Source organism: Periophthalmus magnuspinnatus, chromosome 16, assembly GCF_009829125.3.
Source record: "Periophthalmus magnuspinnatus isolate fPerMag1 chromosome 16, fPerMag1.2.pri, whole genome shotgun sequence".
Taxonomy (NCBI): domain Eukaryota; kingdom Metazoa; phylum Chordata; class Actinopteri; order Gobiiformes; family Gobiidae; genus Periophthalmus; species Periophthalmus magnuspinnatus.
Genome location: NC_047141.1, coordinates 3111219 through 3126955, shown reverse-complemented (window position 1 = coordinate 3126955; position 15737 = coordinate 3111219). Strand labels below are relative to the sequence as shown.

Sequence of the window (15737 nt, the reverse complement as noted above, 5' to 3'; positions counted from 1 at the left end):
CTTAGTTCACTTCTTCCACACACACCCAACAATGTTCTTTAAATGTTCTGTAACTGTTCTGTAAGTGTTCTTTAAATGTTCTTTAAGTGTTCTGTAAGTGTTCTTTAAATGTTCTGGAAGTGTTCTTTAAATTTTCGGTAACTGTTCTGTAAATGTTCTGTTAATGTTCTTTTACCTTCAGACTGAAGAACTTCATATATAGAAAAGTTCAAACATTTTGAAATGAGTCTGATTTAATCAAGTTAAAGCCCAACCAGGATATCGACTGAACCGATACCATGGAGCCGATACTGATCCCACTCATGTTTCAGTATCAGATAGTGGATCCCAGTATCAGTATCGGTATCAGTACCCGTGATCATAGCAAGAGCTTGGTCATGTGGTCCTTGTACTCATTTACATTTACTCAGTGACTTTTTCTTTGAGTAGATTTTTGACATTATTTCTGACTTCTACCTGAGTAATATTTTGCTGAAGTAGCAGTACATTTACTTGAGTAAAGCCAAGTTACTTTGTGAGTATTTCCACAGTAAGAAAAGGTTTATGTGAAGAGCATTTAGCTTCAGATATGATTTGTTTTATGATGTTTGTTCTGTTCTTCTTCTGAAACAGAACAGTGTTTTTATCATGTTTTGTCGAGTCACTTCATATTAAAAACTAATTTTATAAACCAATACTCACATATTCAAGTACTCTAAATACTTTTTTACTCTATTAATTATTTGGGTCGCTACTTTTACTTCAAACTGAGTCATGTTACTTTGAAGTAGCAGTACTCTTACTTCAGTACAGCTGTTCTACCCATTACCCAGCCTATATCACCCCCTGGTGGACAGAATATAACACAACATGACAGAGCCAGTGCCTGTGTGGATTTTATTGCAGATTCGTTTGGTTTTCGTTTCGTTTCTCACACACAGGGGGGAGCCGTTTACTGTTCATTTTGTCCGATATTGTGGTTATAGTTTTTGAATCATAAGAATTTTTATCAAGTAATACATTTGTCCTTTTGTTCAAAATAAACCAAAAAAACAAAAAACAAAAACCCAACAAAAAACAAAACCAAAAAAAAACAAAACAAAACAAAAAAAACTACACTTTTTTGACAGTAAAATGTGTTGTGAAAATAAACCCTGGACATCGGGTCATGTGCTTCTTTATAAACTCAAACACCTCAGATAAAGATTCAGAGGCAAATTCAAATGATAGAAATGTTCACCATTCAAAATAATAATAATATTTAGTTTTGAATTGTTAGCTGCTATGGCAACGGTGCTAATCTTTAATCTCACTAAACCCCATAGATATGTAAAGTAAAATAAAGTTCATAAATATAAAGTTTTAAAAAGCAGTGTCACATTTTGATCACACGTTCTTATTTTATAATGCTAACATACATGACCATTCACACACGCTCCTCGGGAACTCTGGATTTCAAGATACATTCTCCAGTTTCAGCCTTAATGACCTCCATTCAACCTTTAATGGCCCTACTGGCTTGCTCTATTTTTCTCTTTGTTTCCTTTGTTTACTTTGGGTCTTCACTCCTATAACATTTTGTCCATTTGACAGATTTAACTTCGGCTTTTACTATGGATCAGACCTGGACGACTGAGGGATTACACAGACAGTAACTCTTGAGTGACACTTTATTATTAGTCTGTCTACATCTCCAAAGCTGAAAAATGCAATGTTCCCCCTTGTGATGTCATGAAGTGGTAGTTTTCAAGTTAACAGCTTCTTTTACTTTTAGTTCAGTAGTAGATTGGCAATTCCTGGATTGAAATGATCCAAATGATTCTAGCGATGGTGTGTGGAGTTTAAAAACATAGTGGAGCACTTCCTGTATTACCACATGATGACATCACAAGGTGGAACAGAGTGTTTTCAGTTTGAGAGAAGAACTCAAGTATGAATATGCAGTTTGTTGGGCCCTTGAAGTGAATATAGACCTTTAACTTTTGTTTTTAATATTTACATGTGGCAGTTTATTACACAGTACAGTTTGATATTTAGAAACAAAAGTTTATTTTTGTTCTTTCAGTGGATCATTTCACACAGAGGTAAAACGTGAGAGGCAGTTTCAGCTGTTTCAGATGCTCCAGTGAACACATTATAAGTTAATATTAGTATAATTTAAGTTCAAATGTACAAATAAACAGGACTGTAGTGTGTATATGTCCACATGAAAGAAAAGAAACATATATTATTTTTGTGTTCGTTAGAGCTGAATATTAGTGTCTTTCTATAAAGCTTATTTTTGTTCCTTTGCATACTTTGTAGCTAATATCATTAACATGCTCTGAGGGTGTGACGCAAACTGTAGGCACTGCTCTGTCTGAACCTCTGCTAGACTTTAATCTGAGGTTTGTTTTAACACAATCTACCCATAAAGAACTGACTTATCTGAACTATAACAGGTGAGTGGGTTTGTGCTGTTGAATAAGTCCCTCTCAAATAACATCACAGTCACAAGCTAGCTAGCGTTAGCATTATCCAACAATTTTTCAGTGAGTCACTCTCACCTTTTTTATGTAAAATCAAACTCCTAAACAGGACCATGAGCTTGGACTGATCACAGGCTCCTGAACATGTGCTCTTTAAATCACTTTTGTGTGTTTTTTTTTTTTTAAGTTTCTGTTTGCTGATGTGTCTCCATGGTGACCTGTGCTTGTTAATGCTTTTTTTTCATTTTTAGAATCTCATGGTGTATTTGGAGCATCTTGCACTGTGTTTTTTAACTACAAATGACAAATAGCAAACGTCAAAAATGGCGAAAATAAGAGATTAAAGCTTCAAACATGAATCACTCCAATTACAACTTCAGAGGAAAATGAGAGGAAATGACTAGAAGATGGATAAACATCTAAACAGAACAGTTAGAAGAACAGGGAGGATTTAAAGAAAGACTGTGGAACATGGTTAAAGATCTGAACAGAACAGTTTGAACAGTTACAACAAAGTTCAACATTTTTGTTTTTTCTATTTGGACATTTCTTTGATAATTCGTACAAGTCATTGGCCCAGAGAGAAATACAGAACCAAAACTAGAACCTGTGTGTATATCACACACATACATACACACACACACCCACATACACACGCATCCCTACACAAACACACACACCCACATACACACGCATCCCTACACAAACACACACACCCCAACACTCACACACACACCCCACACACACACACACTCACAAACACACACACTCACTCACATTCAGACACACACACTCACACACTCACACATACATACACATACACACTCAAATGTGCACACTTCAAGGACACTGGGTAAACTGCAGACTCATTTGACTCATTTAATGGCCTGCCAGATGATGATGATGAGAATCACGAGCACCAGTGAAAGCACCATGGTCAGAAAGCACATCCGCTTACGAGACTTTCTCTGAAAAACACAGGAGAAGACAGAGAATTGTATTCAAAATGTGATCATTAAATAGCATTTAAAACAGCACTAGCTTAGAGCTAACGCGCTAACGTGATGAGGCTAAATGATGTTTTTACAGATGCTACTTGAAGAAAACATTTGAAAAATAAATGTCAGGTACAATAAATAAACAGCATTAAAGCTTTTTGTGCAGGTCAGGCTCCCGTCACTGTCCCACATGGACATGTGGTCTCTGCATTTGACCCATCCATGGGTCACCTGTCAGAAGCAGCAGGTGCATCTGGCGACCTACTGCTGGATCTTCAGCTCATCTTGGTCAGGGTGAACTCAGCTGGACTTTACCTGGTCGGCACACACTTCACCTTCTCCACGCAGAAGGGTCTCAAACCCAGAACCTTCTCACTGTGACGCGAGAGTGCTAACTACTCAGCCACCGTGCCCCTGCTGCCAAGTAATGATGATGATGTAAACTTGGGACTGTTCTGATAGAGGGCGCTATTTAATTGTCACGCCAATTTAGTGGTGTCCAAATGTCCATTTGGTAAAAAGTAGTGCACTCAACACTGTCCAGCTCTGGTCACTATAGGTCAATATAGACCACAATGCATTGGGAGAGTCAAAAAACACCAGTGGACAGAGACAGGACTTTAATTAGACACAACCCGACTGAATGAAGCAGGTAGTCCTGCCCTCCCAGGACATACAGTCATAAAGATAACATCACCCAGAGCTAGGACACACAGAGCCTCTGCTGTCCCAGGACATACAGTCATGATAAAGATAATATCAGACTGAGGCCTGTGATGGAGCTGTATCTACAGTTACACCACGTAAACTGAATAACAGGACAGTTAGATTGTCCAATAAGAGACATTTAATTCACATTCCCTGTAAGAAGATAACATCCAGACCTACTGAAACTAATCAATGTGCTCAATGTCAGATGTTTGTGTAACAAGTAATTTTTAATTAATGATTTTATTTCTTCTTTTAATCTTGATTCTATGTTTTTAACCAAAACATGGCTAGACACAGGTAATGCAATTCTAGTGGAATCAACTCCACCCAGTTTCAAATCTGAATCTGAAATGCGAGCAAATAAAAAAGGTGGATGTGTGTGTGTATTTTTTAGAGATAATTTACTTATTCACTGGTTGTCATCTGGGGTGTTTTCTTATGTTTCCTTTAAAATGGTGCTAAAACAATCCCCCTCCATACTCAGTCATATACAAACCTCCCCATCACTGTCTGAGTTTTATTGATGATTTTACTGAGATGCTTTCAGTCGTATGCACAGACTTTGATGGTTTACTCATTACAGGTGATTTTAATGTACATGTGTCAGACTTGGTCTGACTCAGTATATCCGCGAGTCCACCCACAACAGAGGACACACTCTAGACCTGCTCATTACAAAATGAGTAAATATTTCAAATGTCAGTGTGGTGGATGTTGCTCTGTCTGATCATTTCTGTGTCTTCTTTGACCTGTCTGTTATTCCCAAACCAGTGGCTGGTCCTGCAGTTGTTTGAAGGAGACACATAAATGATAAAACAGGTGCCCTGTTCATGGAAATGATGCACTTTGAAAATGCCTCATGTTCTAATGTTGATGATTTGTTGAAATGTTCCGGACACCATTGCCCTGATGAAGGTTCAAATGGTTCATACAAGCACAAAGAGCAATGGAGGAATGATGACTCGGTCAGGGCACAGGAAGTGCTGGAGGGCCGAGCGGGAATGGAGCAAGTCAAAGCTCCAGGTTCATTATAAGATTTACAGAGAAAAGATGCCCATGTACAACCACACTTTATGTAGAACAAGGGAGAGGGATTTTTCAGACATTATTGGAAGTTGCAGTTACAACTCTTGTGTCCTGTTTGCAACAGTAAACAGATGAGCAAACTCTCCAGCTCCACTGCCATTAGAACTAATTTCCACATCTAAGTGCAATGAGTTTGCAGTATACTTTAATGACAAGGTTCAGGGCATTAAAAATGCCATCAATTCCACGACACAAATAACAACCCACCACCACCTAGACACTTAGAGCTGACTCACTTTGGTCCTGTAACTGACAAAACTGTCCCAGAGATCATCACCAGTCTGAGTGCATCTACATGCTGCCTCCATGTGTTAGCCAGGAAATTTCTAAAGTCTGTGCTCAAAATTTGTTATCATCACTCACTCGCATATGTCACTTCAATCTATGTGCAAGACAAATTTCAGATCTCTGATCTGACAATAAAGTATTATCTAATCTAATCTAATCTAATCTGGAATATTCCCAAGAGCTTTGAAAACTGCAGTTATCAAGCCTCTCCTAAAGAAGAGCAGTCTTGATGCCATGATATTGAACAATTACCGACCAATCTCAAATCTGCCGTTTTTAGTCAAAGTCCTTGAAAAAGTCATTTTCCAAATGAACAATTTCTTTGATGTTTTCCAGTCAGGTTTTAGACCCCACCACAGCACTGAGACTACTCTTGTCAAGATGACAAATGACATCTACCTGAACACTGATGCAGGCAAAGTCTCATTCTTGATCCTGTTAGATCTGAGTGCTGCTTTTGACACTGTCGATCATGGGATCCTCTTACAGAGACTAGAGGACTGGGAGGGCATGTCTGGTACGGCACTAAACTGTTCAAGTCCTATCTAGAAAACAGGCAGCACTTCGTTGAAATAGCAAAATGTGTCTCAGATAAAATGTCCCTGACCTGTGGGGTGCCCCAGGGGTCAATCCTGGGACCCCCTGTTGTTCAATCTCTACATGCTGCTGTTAGGCCAGTTAATATGCAGCAATAATTGTCTCACCACAACTCTGCAGATGACACTCAGATCTATGTCTCACTGCAGCAGGTGAATATGGACCAGTGGATTCACTCACTGCATCCAACAGATCAGTGTGTGGAGGAAAAACAACTTTCAGAATAGACTTTAAAGCAGTTCTGCTTGTGAACAAGTCTCTCCATGGACCAGAACCAAAGTGTATCTCCCACACATTAGAGCCACATGAACCGTCTCACACTCTGAGGACTTCAGGGACCGGCCTCCTGCTGTGGTCCTCATTTCATCTGGATTTAGTCCTGGTTTAGTACTGGTTTCCAGCAGGTGCCAAGAGACAGGAATAAACATGGGCAATCAGTGTTTGAGTTTTATGCAGCTAAAATTTGGAACAGTCTTCCTGAAGATGAGACAGGCCTCTACTTTGACAATGTTTAACAATGTCCAGGCTCAAATGGTCCTGTTTATCTGTGCATATGACTGAAAGGGTTTTATTCTGCCTCTTCTCCTTTAATGTTTTTAAAGTTAATTTTATGATGGTTATTTATGTTTTGATTTGTTGTATTGTGATGTTAATGTTTTTCTTATTCAGTAAAGCACTTTGAATTACCTTGTGTATAAATTGTGCCGTACAAATAAAGTTGCCTTGCCCAGAACCTCTGGTTTATCACACACACATCCTGATTATAAAGACAACACTTAAATAAACTGAGCAGCTAACAGAGCGATCATAAAGCGTCATGGTGTAAAGGAGCTAACATAAAAAAAAATAAAAAAATCTAATATTCACTGTTCTGGTAGTACGCCACCTGCTGGCGAGTGACTCACCTGGTAGTATGCAGCCTTCTGGAGCTGAGCCGCGCCTCTGTTAACATGGACTTCTGCGTTTTCTACATTCGCCTCAATGCTGTCTGTGAACAGAAACAGAGGAATTTTACCCACAATCTTCAACTCCAAGACACCAGATAACCACTCTGCCACAGTCACATAGGAAGAACATGCACACTCCACTCAGAGATCAGGAGTCAAACCCACAACCTCCTGGTGAGAGGAATGCGCTCTTACCGATCATTTCTCCCTGGTCATGGATCATCACGGCCAAGTCTTTGAAAATCTGGTTGACGTCCATGATGTCGGCCTGTGGACAGAGGCAGCTTAATTAATGCTCACAACGATAGCTGCTAGTGTTAGACTTAAGCTGCAAAGTGGCACTGAAATAGTCCAAATGAGTCTAATGAAGGTGGATGAACCACTGATGACATCATTAGGTGGGTGTTTTGAGACAGCCTAAATATGCAGGATTATGCAAACAAAACTCCAGGTCTGTTTTTGATGAGAAAACAACAGTGTGACATGAGACCATAGACTGTTTATATAAATGGACATAACTAACCTGCTAGCCACCGCGTTCTAAACAGGAACTGATCATGGGTGCACTTCCGGCTCCATGGACTGTAAAAACTGTGTCCCCTCTCTCTGTAACTGCTGCTGTCAGACTCGTCATTTTGGTCTTAAATGTTCGTATTAACCCACTCTAGCGTTAGCAACAGGTTTGTCTGACAGCGTTGCTAAGTGCCTGATCTCTGCTAAACTAGCAATGAGGGCGGGAAGGTGCTTTGCCTTCAGCAGCCTCGCTCCTAATTGGCTCTTTGGTTGCTATGATACTCGCTGCCTGAATTTAAAAAAATGGAACTCGGCTCCAAATTGGCCGCTATAACTGCTAGCGTCGATGAGCTTCATTTGGAGCTGAACGCTGTGAGCGGAGTCACACTCACTTAGTCCACTACCGTCTGTGGTTGAGGCATAAAAATGACCTTTAACCTCGTCCTGTGACTTCTTTTAAGATTACAGATGTGTTTGCTTTGTACCTCCAGTTGTCGGATGTTGGTCTCTCTCTCCCTGATGACCTCCAGATCCTCCTCTGTGACCCCGAGCTCCTGCGTCTGTGTCAGAGTTTGACCCCACTCATCCTCCCTGCACAAACACAGTGGCCATGACCACACTGACCACAACGAGTGACCCTCTTTAAAGGTCCTGATCCCACAGCTGACCCCTGTCAGCGTCAATCCACGTTCTAACGCAGCTCCCTCCTCAAAAACAGACTTGGAGTTTTGTTTTGTTTCATTCACACATGTTTGAGTAACACTTTATGTTATATTAGTCTGTGTAGCTAAAGCTAGAAATGCTCTGTTCCACCTTGTGATGTCATGAAGTGGTAGTATTCAAGTGACCAGCTCCTTTTACCTTTAGTTCAGTAAAGATTGGCAATTCCAGGTCTGAAATGATCCAAATGATTCTAGTGATGCTGTGTGGAGTTTAAAAACACAGTGCAGCACTTCCTGTATTACCACATGATGACATCACAAGGTGGAACAGAGTGTTTTCAGTTTGAGAGAAGAACTCAGCCTAAATATGCAGAGTTTGTGTGTTAAACATGTGTGAATGAAACAACTCCAGGTCTGTTTGTGACAAGGAAACGTTAGACTGGGACAGGGAGCAGTGCGTTACGGGACTTTAAAGTGTCACTCTCTTTTTATACTTAAAGCGGCAACTGAGTCTAGTCTTACTTCTCAAATGTGACCAGGTCCTTCAGGTCATCTCCATCGCCCTGAAAAACAAAGTCATGTCTTTAAATATTTATAACATTTAGCTTTGACTGTCCAGATGTGATGGGTCTAAAATAACCTGAGCCCTCCTCTTTAAATGATCTGAACCCTCCTCTTTAAATGACCTGAGCCCTCCTGTTTAAATGACCTGAGCCCTCCTCTTTAAATGATCTGAACCCTCCTCTTTAAATGATCTGAACCCTCCTCTTTAAATGACCTGAGCCCTCCTCTTTAAATGACCTGAGCCCTCCTCTTTAAATGATCTGAACCCTCCTCTTTAAATGACCTGAGCTCTCCTCTTTAAATGACCTGAGCTCTCCTCTTTAAATGACCTGAGCCCTCCTCTTTAAATGATCTGAGCTCTTCTCTTTAAATGACCTGAGCCCTCCTCTTTAAATGACCTGAGCTCTCCTCTTTAAATGACCTGAGCCCTCCTCTATAAATGACCTGAGCTCTCCTCTTTAAATGACCTGAGCTCTCCTCTTTAAATGACCTGAGCTCTCCTCTTTAAATGATCTGAACCCTCCTCTTTAAATGACCTGAGCCCTCCTCTTTAAATGACCTGAGCTCTCCTCTTTAAATGACCTGAGCCCTCCTCTTTAAATTACATGAGCTCTCCTCTTTAAATGACCAGAGCCATCTGCTTTACTGCTGACCATGGCCCTGATCGTTGCCCTGACTGTTGCTCTGACCATTGCCCTGACCATTTCTCTGACCGTAGCTCTGGCTGAGGAACGCGCTCGGGCCACACTCTCCTTCTCCTTCTCGGCCGCTCGTCTCTGGACCGTCTGGAAGTTCTGGAGGGCCGAGGAGAAGTCGTTCATCAGACGCTCCCTCTGAAGCTTCTGCTGCCGCTGGACACAGAAAGTACTTGAGTAAATCAAGTTCAAGTACAGATACCAGAGCAAAGAAACACTCAAGTAAAAGTACAGATATTGCTCTAGAATGTACTGAAGTAAAAGTAAAAAGTACACACTATAAAACGTACTTAAGTAAATTACAAATAATAAAGACTGTACTTAAGTACAGTACTCAAGTACTTGGTTGCATTCCACTTCTGGTCATGATGTTTATCTTTGATACACCTCAACTTTAAGAACATGGTTTGGGCAGAACACGATTTCCATTTTATTAGGGATGAGCGATATATCGGTATACATATTCTTCATGTGGTCAGTGTTGTGTTTGTTCATGTGGTCAGTGTTTTTAAACTGACCTGTTCAGATGGAGATGTGGGCGGGGCCAGCGCCCCCAGGTCCTTAAGATGGCGGTTCGTCTCTTTGGCGAGCTGATTGGTGTAGTGCTGCAGCTGCTGCCTAAAAACACAAATGATCACTTTACACTCTGCAAACACAAAAATATTTGACTTCCATGGGGTATTAAAGAGGGAGTATTTTACTTCTATGGGGTATTAAAGAGGGGTATTTTACTTCTATGGGGTATTAAAGAGGGAGTATTTTACTTCTATGGGGTATTAAAGAGGGGTATTTTACTTCTATGGGGTATTAAAGAGGGAGTATTTTACGTCCATGGGGTATTAAAGAGGGAGTATTTTACTTCTATGGGGTATTAAAGAGGGGGTATTTTACTTCTGTGGGGTATTAAAGAGGGAGTATTTTACGTCTATGGGGTATTAAAGAGGGGGTATTTTACTTCTATGGGGTATTAAAGAGGGAGTATTTTACGTCCATGGGGTATTAAAGAGGGAGTATTTTACTTCTATGGGGTATTAAAGAGGGGGCATTTTACTTCTGTGGGGTATTAAAGAGGGGGTATTTTACTTCTGTGGGGTATTAAAGAGGGAGTATTTTACTTCTATGGGGTATTAAAGAGGGAGTATTTTACGTCCATGGGGTATTAAAGAGGGGGTATTTTACTTCTGTGGGGTATTAAAGAGGGGGTATTTTACTTCTGTGGGGTATTAAAGAGGGGGTATTTTACTTCTGTGGGGTATTAAAGAGGAGGTATTTTACTTCTGTGGGGTATTAAAGAGGGAGTATTTTACTTCTATGGGGTATTAAAGAGGGAGTATTTTACGTCCATGGGGTATTAAAGAGGGAGTATTTTACTTCTATGGGGTATTAAAGAGGGGGTATTTTACTTCTGTGGGGTATTAAAGAGGGGGTATTTTACTTCTGTGGGGTATTAAAGAGGGGGTATTTTACTTCTGTGGGGTATTAAAGAGGGAGTATTTTATTTCTGTGGGGTATTAAAGAGGGAGTATTTTACGTCTATGGGGTATTGAAGAAGGAGTATTTTCAGGTTTGTTAAGTTTTTGTGTACACATTTTTGTATATTTAGGGAGAATTGTCCTGTGGAGCATGGGTGACGTAGGCTTGGGGACGGAGCCTCGTACAGCCTCGTACTGCTAACTGTAAGGAAGGTTTGAATAGGGCCGGGAGAGTTCACTAGATTACTCAGATATGGGTGACATCAATAACCTCTTCATGTTTTTGATGAGGAACAGTGTTAGACCATGAGAGAAAGCTAAAAATACCCCCGCTTTAAACATGTGGTCACTCACAGCTTCTCTTGGGGCTCATGTCCAGTTCCCAGTTGGTACAAAAGGCTCTTAATCTGACCAGCTGCAAGAAACAGAAAAACAGGAAGATTTCAGAAGACATTTAAATAATTCTGTACAAGAGACTAGGGCGGTATCAAAAATCAGACCTAATCGATACTAAAACTAGTAATGAAACTAGATCCTCATGTTTCACAAGTCCATCCATCCATTTTCTTCCTCTTATCCAGGGGCTGGGTCACAGGGGCAGCCTAAGCAGGGACTCCCAGACTTCCCTCACCCCAGACACTTCCTCCAGCTCCTCCGGTGGGATCCCAAGGAGTTTCCGGACCAGCCAAGAGACATATTCCCTCCAGGGTGTCCTGGGTCCCCCCTCCCCCCAGGGTGATGTCCAGGAGGCATCCTGAATAGATGCCCATGCCACCTCAGCTGGCTCCTCTCGATGTGGAGGAACAGAAGCTCTACTCCAAGCTCCTCTCGTGTGACCAAGCTCCTCACCCTATCTCTGAGGGAGCTCCCAGACACCCTGCGATGGAAACTCATTTCGGCCACTTGTATGTACTTGTATGTATCTTGTCCTTTCGGTCATAACCCAAAGCTCATGACCATAGGTGAGGGCAGGAACGTAGATTGACCGGTAAATCAAGAGCTTTACCTTTTGACTCTGCTCCTTCTTTACCACAACAGACCGATACAGTGACCGCATCACTGCAGACGCTGCACCGATCCAACTGTCAATCTCACGCTCCATCATTCCCTCACTCATGAACAAGACCCCGAGATACTTGAACTCCTCCACTTGAGGCAAGGATTCTCCACCCCCCCCGAAGAGGGTGCCACCTATTTCCGGTCGAGAACCATGGCCTTGGATTTGGAGGCGCTGATTCTCATCCCAGCTGCTTCACACTCGGCTGCAAACCGCCCCAGTGCTGCAGGTCCTGGCTTGATGAAGCCATCAGGACAAAATCATCTACAAACAGCAGAGATGAAACACTTTGGTCTCCGAACCAGGCCCCCTCTGGCCTCTGGCTACAACATCCAGAGACTTAAGGTACTTGGGACGGATCTCATCCCCCCTCGGAGCCTTGCCACCAAAGAGCTTTAACCACCTCAGTGACCTCAACCAGGGTGATGGATGAGTCCGTCTCCGGGTCCCCAGTCTCTGGGTCCCGTACACCCTCATTCGAGGTCAATAGCGCTCCACCCGCACTGAACGGTTTGCCAGAATCTCTTTAAGGCCATCCGATAGTCCTCCTCCATGGCCTCCCTGAACTCTTCCAGCAGCTGCTTCGACAATAGAGGCAGAGAACATGGCCCACTCAAAATCCATGTCCCCAACCTCCCCTGGGATCTGGGAGAAGCTCTCCCGGAGGTGTGAGTTGAAGACCCCCTTGACAAAGGGCTCCGCCAGACATTCCCAACAGACCCTCACAGTACGCTTGGGTCTGCCAGGTCTGTCTGGCTTCCTCCTCCACCAGTGGATCCAACTCACCACCAGGTGGTGCTCTACAGCTTTGTCCCTCTCATCACCCGAGTGTCCAAGTCACATGTCCGGAGGTCAGATGACACAACAACAAAGTCGATCATCGACCTCCAGTCCACAGGAGGATGGCCCCACGTTGCTCCTTCGTGCTGAGCCTAGCCTGGCCACCAGGCAGTTGTTGTCGAGCAAAGAGATCTATGGAAGGCCTCTCAGCCCAATAAATGAGACCATAACACTGATGTGGGAGGCAGGAGACCCTCACTGTTCTACAAACAGGACACTGAAGTGGGAGAAGACCCTCACTGTTCTGTGTGATCTTCTGGATGTTTCCGCTGCAGCTCTGGATGAGGCTGCTGAAGTCCCGCGGCTGGGACCACTCGGCGCGGCTGTATGACATCATCAGCCCGGGACAAAGGCTTGAGTGCGGCTCTGGCTCTGCGGCTCACACACGGAAACTGAAACACACACAAGTCTGGTTAATCATTAAATTAATGTTTAAACTGTCAGAAAAATTGCTTCTTTGAGTAGAAACTGTCTCTGGATTCTGTTTTAGAACTTACAACAAATTTATACTTTTGTTCTCAACTTAAAAGGCCCACATTAAAGGGCCCATATTAAAGGCCGATATGACTCTGATCTGTTCTAATGTTGTTTCCTCATCACAAACAGACCTGGAGTTGTGTTTTGTTTCATTCACACATGTTTAACACACAAACCCTGCAACCTGGACAAAACTGTCACGTGTGTCACCATCACACATTCTGAAGGCGATTGATGATTGACTGATGTAAATATACATGATAAGGTAATATTTCAACCAAACAGTGAAACAGAATTATCTCCATGTAACTCAATGTGCAGTTACATGTTGTGGTGAGTTACATGTTGTAGTGTGTTACATGTTGTGGTGTGTTACTTGTTGTGGTGTGTTACTTGTTGTGGTGTGTTACATGTTGTGCAGGTTACATGTGGTGTGTCACATGTTGCGGGGTGTTACATGTTGTGGTGTATTACATGTTGTAGTGTGTTACATGTCGTAGTGTGTTACATGTTGTGGTGTGTTACTTGTTGTGGTGTGTTACTTGTTGTGGTGTGTTACATGTTGTGGTGTGTTACATGTTGTGGTGTGTTACATGCTGCGGTGTGTTGCAGTGTGTTACATGTGGTGTGTCACATGTTGTCGTGTGATACATGTTGTAGTGTGTTACTTGTTGTGGTGTGTTGGGGTGTGTTACATGTTGTGGATCTGTGTAAATGAACAACACAAAACACTAAAGTCATGAGTTTGTGTCATTTTGGTTCAAAATTCAAACTTCTACAGCTCAAATCTGATCACGTAAAAAAAGTGTGAAGCACATTCAGGAGTTTGTTTAAATGACGTGTTGGCAAAACAACTAAACGGATTCAGGCAAAATGTGGATGAATTTAACCTTACAGTTTATAATTCTGTAAAATAAATGTGTTTTGATGAATGACGTCATCACATTTTCAAACAGAAGCTTTGTAAATGATCAAAATAATCTAACACTAATCAAAATGTTTTATTTATCAAGGCTGTAGTTTACATCTAAAACTAACAACACGTTAACTCTATGTTTGTATTCACAGCAGTAAATCCACGCCATATTTCTCCTTTTTTTTCTACATTGATTTAAACAAAGATTCATAATTAAATATGTTGTTTCTGCTCGTAGTTTCTAATATTTCTAACGCAGCCTTAGAATAAAGCTTTTTAGACAATTACATTATATAAGGTCACATTACGCCGTTAATGTGTGTCGTGTGTAAATTGTGTTCTTCTTGGTTTAAGCGGGTCATTCCAGGATCACGTGGATCACTAATAAAACCCTTCGGCCCGCAGCGCTATAAAACCACATTATAGGCATTTAACTTATAATGTCAACCATTTACTATAATGACACTGACAGAAATGCAGACCGAAATTAAAAAAATGTAAGACACACACGTCACAGCGGTCAAAACAAAGCATCTTTTTATAGATCAGGCCGTTTTTAAGAGAAACAAACATAAAGTCACATATTTAACATCATATTTCACATCATAAAAAAAATCTTACGCAGAAGCAGACGCGTGTGGTCAATGTCTCTCAACCCCAATCCTCCACAAAAATCGATATTTATTCGGGAAAAATTGTGAAAAGGCGCTCAGCTGCACAAACCCAGCCCGGCGGTGACGTCAGACGCACGCAGACAAATCCGACGTCCGTCTCAAGGTGGATTTATGAACAATAACAACAGTCGGACAAATGAGATTCACGGGAATGTTTGAACAATTTAAATAACTTTCTGCTACAAAATTCAACATATTTTAACTCCGCGTTGACTTCAAACTTCATCTGAAGCAGATCTTATAATTAAGTTTTGTTTTTCTGGTAAATACACGCAGTTATTTGTAAAACTATTGTCTCGCCAAAACAATTATTACTATACTATACTATTACTATAATAATATTGTGACATGATTTAAATTAAACAAGATTAAGGCATAAAAATAAATATGTTTAGAAAGTTATCTTAGTCACACGCACGGAAACACACCGTTTATAAATGTATATGTGTGCGAGTATTTCCCACACGGAGCCGGAATAATCCCGTGTCTGTCTCATGACTTCTACACTCGTGCTAATAATCCACAAAGATGCAGCATCACTGGACTGGACACAGACTGGACACAGACTGGACACAGCGCCCGTGAAAAAGAGAGTCTAAGTGATGTCACTGTGTCTCTCTGTATAAATAAAGATAAATAGATTAAGATAAATATATAGACTATACTCGCTGTATTTGTCTTGCTTTGATTCAGTTGTTCATGATTGTGCCTGGTCTAAAAGTCTAAACACAGGCGAAACAGCGATGTAATAAATGATCTCAAACTTGTAATATCTCCATCGTCCACTTGAGGG

General features: G+C 41.4%; 1 protein-coding gene across 1 annotated transcript in view; it reads right to left on the bottom strand.

Moving 5' to 3' along the window:
- stx12l (syntaxin 12, like) overlaps positions 1 to 15026 on the bottom strand; it is a 133086-nt gene extending 118060 nt beyond the window's left edge. Inside the window, exons 1-10 of the mRNA XM_055228031.1 lie at positions 14892 to 15026; positions 13118 to 13269; positions 11335 to 11395; positions 10027 to 10126; positions 9527 to 9664; positions 8772 to 8812; positions 8073 to 8178; positions 7270 to 7342; positions 7033 to 7115; positions 3182 to 3415 (exon numbers count right to left, since the gene is read on the bottom strand). Coding sequence (XP_055084006.1) covers positions 3323 to 3415; positions 7033 to 7115; positions 7270 to 7342; positions 8073 to 8178; positions 8772 to 8812; positions 9527 to 9664; positions 10027 to 10126; positions 11335 to 11395; positions 13118 to 13214 — 792 coding nt within the window. The 5' untranslated portion in view covers positions 13215 to 13269; positions 14892 to 15026 and the 3' untranslated portion in view covers positions 3182 to 3322. The remainder of the gene's footprint in view (positions 1 to 3181; positions 3416 to 7032; positions 7116 to 7269; positions 7343 to 8072; positions 8179 to 8771; positions 8813 to 9526; positions 9665 to 10026; positions 10127 to 11334; positions 11396 to 13117; positions 13270 to 14891) is intronic.
- Positions 15027 to 15737: the final 711 nt, after the last annotated feature.